This window comes from Cyprinodon variegatus, unplaced genomic scaffold, assembly GCF_000732505.1.
Source record: "Cyprinodon variegatus isolate N-32 unplaced genomic scaffold, C_variegatus-1.0 Scaffold683, whole genome shotgun sequence".
NCBI classification, from domain to species: domain Eukaryota; kingdom Metazoa; phylum Chordata; class Actinopteri; order Cyprinodontiformes; family Cyprinodontidae; genus Cyprinodon; species Cyprinodon variegatus.
Window position 1 is genome coordinate 25586 of NW_015151136.1, and position 2137 is coordinate 27722.

At 41.5% G+C, this 2137-nt stretch overlaps 1 protein-coding gene across 1 annotated transcript in view; it reads left to right on the forward strand.

The window, feature by feature from the left end:
* Window positions 1-2137, forward strand: part of LOC107097300 (filamin-B-like) — a 75771-nt gene that overhangs the window by 18011 nt on the left and 55623 nt on the right. Inside the window, exons 2-4 of the mRNA XM_015394398.1 lie at window positions 501-610; window positions 711-846; window positions 1082-1179. Coding sequence (XP_015249884.1) covers window positions 501-610; window positions 711-846; window positions 1082-1179 — 344 coding nt within the window. The remainder of the gene's footprint in view (window positions 1-500; window positions 611-710; window positions 847-1081; window positions 1180-2137) is intronic.

A 2137-nucleotide genomic window follows, 5' to 3' on the forward strand; every position in this document is an offset into this window, starting at 1 on the left:
TGTGTTTTTGTCAGGCAGAAATTTATTTATACCCCCTTAGGGTGTAAGAGACCGGAATTTTCCTTTAATTCAGTTTATTTCTATAGTGCCAATTCACATCATATCATCTCAGATCACTTTCCAGTTCACCAGATCATCCAGTCAGATTCGATTCAAAGTTTTCTATCTAAGGAAAACCAGCGGATTGCATCGACTCATTGACTCTTCAGCAATCCCTCACACTAAGCATGCTTGTCTTCTTTCCGGTCTGGCTCCGGAGGATAGTCTGGTTATCTTGGGGTTGCTAGCTTGAAGCCCAGGCCTCCATTTACGCAATCTGTGGCTATTTGGTTGTTCATCCACAATCTGGTGGGTTTGTTTCTTTTAGATCAGCTCCTTTGAAAACTGCTTTCTTTTGCATCCCGGATTGCTTTTTTTCTCAATCTGGTCGTTCAGAAATTAAAGAAGCATTTAGTCTCAGTTCTGATCCCAAGTCTGTTTTTTTTCCTTCTCTCTTTCAGACTCTAAAGCTATAGTAGATGGGAACCTGAAGCTGATCCTGGGATTGATCTGGACCCTGATCCTGCACTACTCCATCTCCATGCCGGTCTGGGAGGGCGAGGACCAAGAGGTGACAATGGCCTCTTCTCCATTTAACTTTGTCCCTTTTGAAAATACTTACATTTAGAAAACAGAACTTATAGTTGGGTTTTTCTTTTTTTAATGTTCAGGCAGAGTCAAAGACACCTAAACAGCGTCTGCTTGGCTGGATTCAACACAAAGTCCCCGATCTGCCAATCACCAATTTCAGCCAAGACTGGAGGGACGGGAAAGCACTGGGAGCTCTGGTGGACAGCTGTGCTCCAGGTAAACCAGTCAGTGGGATGTTTAGTCATTAATCAGTAGAGCTAAAGACTACAATGAAGTAAAACTATGTCTGAAATTAGTTTTTTTTAAGAAGTTTCTCCAGTAAATGATCTGTGTGAACTCAAATATTCAAGCTAAGGTTGCCTAGCAACATCCAGCCAAACTATGATGTTTTAGGTGGATGATGTTTTTAGAACTGATGTTTCTGCTGTTTCCCCAATGGTTTCGCTCTCAGGTCTGTGTCCAGACTGGGAAACTTGGGACTCGGTCAGACCGGTGGACAACGCTTCTGAAGCCATGCAGCTGGCCGACGACTGGCTGGGCATCCCTCAGGTGGGTCTCAGGTGGCGCTGGGCGGGGCAGAGGAGTGTCAGCAGAACATCTGTTGTTCTCTTATAAACCATTTAGTTTGTTGGTACCCACTGACGTTGTTTACGATTAGAAAAATCCGACTAATGCTTTATTTCTGCAGTGTGGAAACGGTTGGAAAGTTTGTTTTCATTTTGCCAAAACATGAGCTATTTTTACATCATTGTGATGCGTTAAAAACAAAATAAGCGGATAGTGCCTTTTTATACAAACTGTAGTAATCTGAATAAAATTGTCAGACTAAAAATGTGTCATTGAAAAATGCTGATTAGACTTTTCCTGATGTCACTTTGTCTTTGGCACGTTTTAGATGATTAGAACATCCAGATTTTATTTTTCTACTTACCAAGGCTCAAAGCAATGATTGGTGACCTTTAATCTGTGAATTTTAGGATGGATGGACAAAGAAAACATCCCAGTGTTTGGATAACTCGAAGTTGCCAATTGTTTGTGTCTAATTCACGGCCTTCTTGACAGAAGGCACCTTGACGATTTTGACCAGCCTATGCCTGACGTACGAAAAATCTGGCAAAACGTTGCCTGTAACTTATTCAACTGGCATACGTTGGATAAGTTACAGGTCAGTTGTGTAAAGGTTACGACCACGCTGAAGCACGCTGGCACACGTCGACATACGGCAAGTACGTATGCCAGCATGCGCCATACATGGGGCATAAGTTACAGCTAGTTATCTGATCATTGACGTAAGTTAAGTGTAAGTTTCTTTCTTTTTCTTTTATATACCAAGGCTGATATGATTAAACGTCACTAATTGTTTGAATAGAAAAATAAATCAGGATGTTCTAATCATCTTAAAAGAGGTTTATATATATACCGTAAATTCTCTAATATAGGCCCGGGCCTTTATTTCACTCAAGTGCATCGCGGTCCAGGCCTTTATTGGATAGAGGCCAGTATTAGA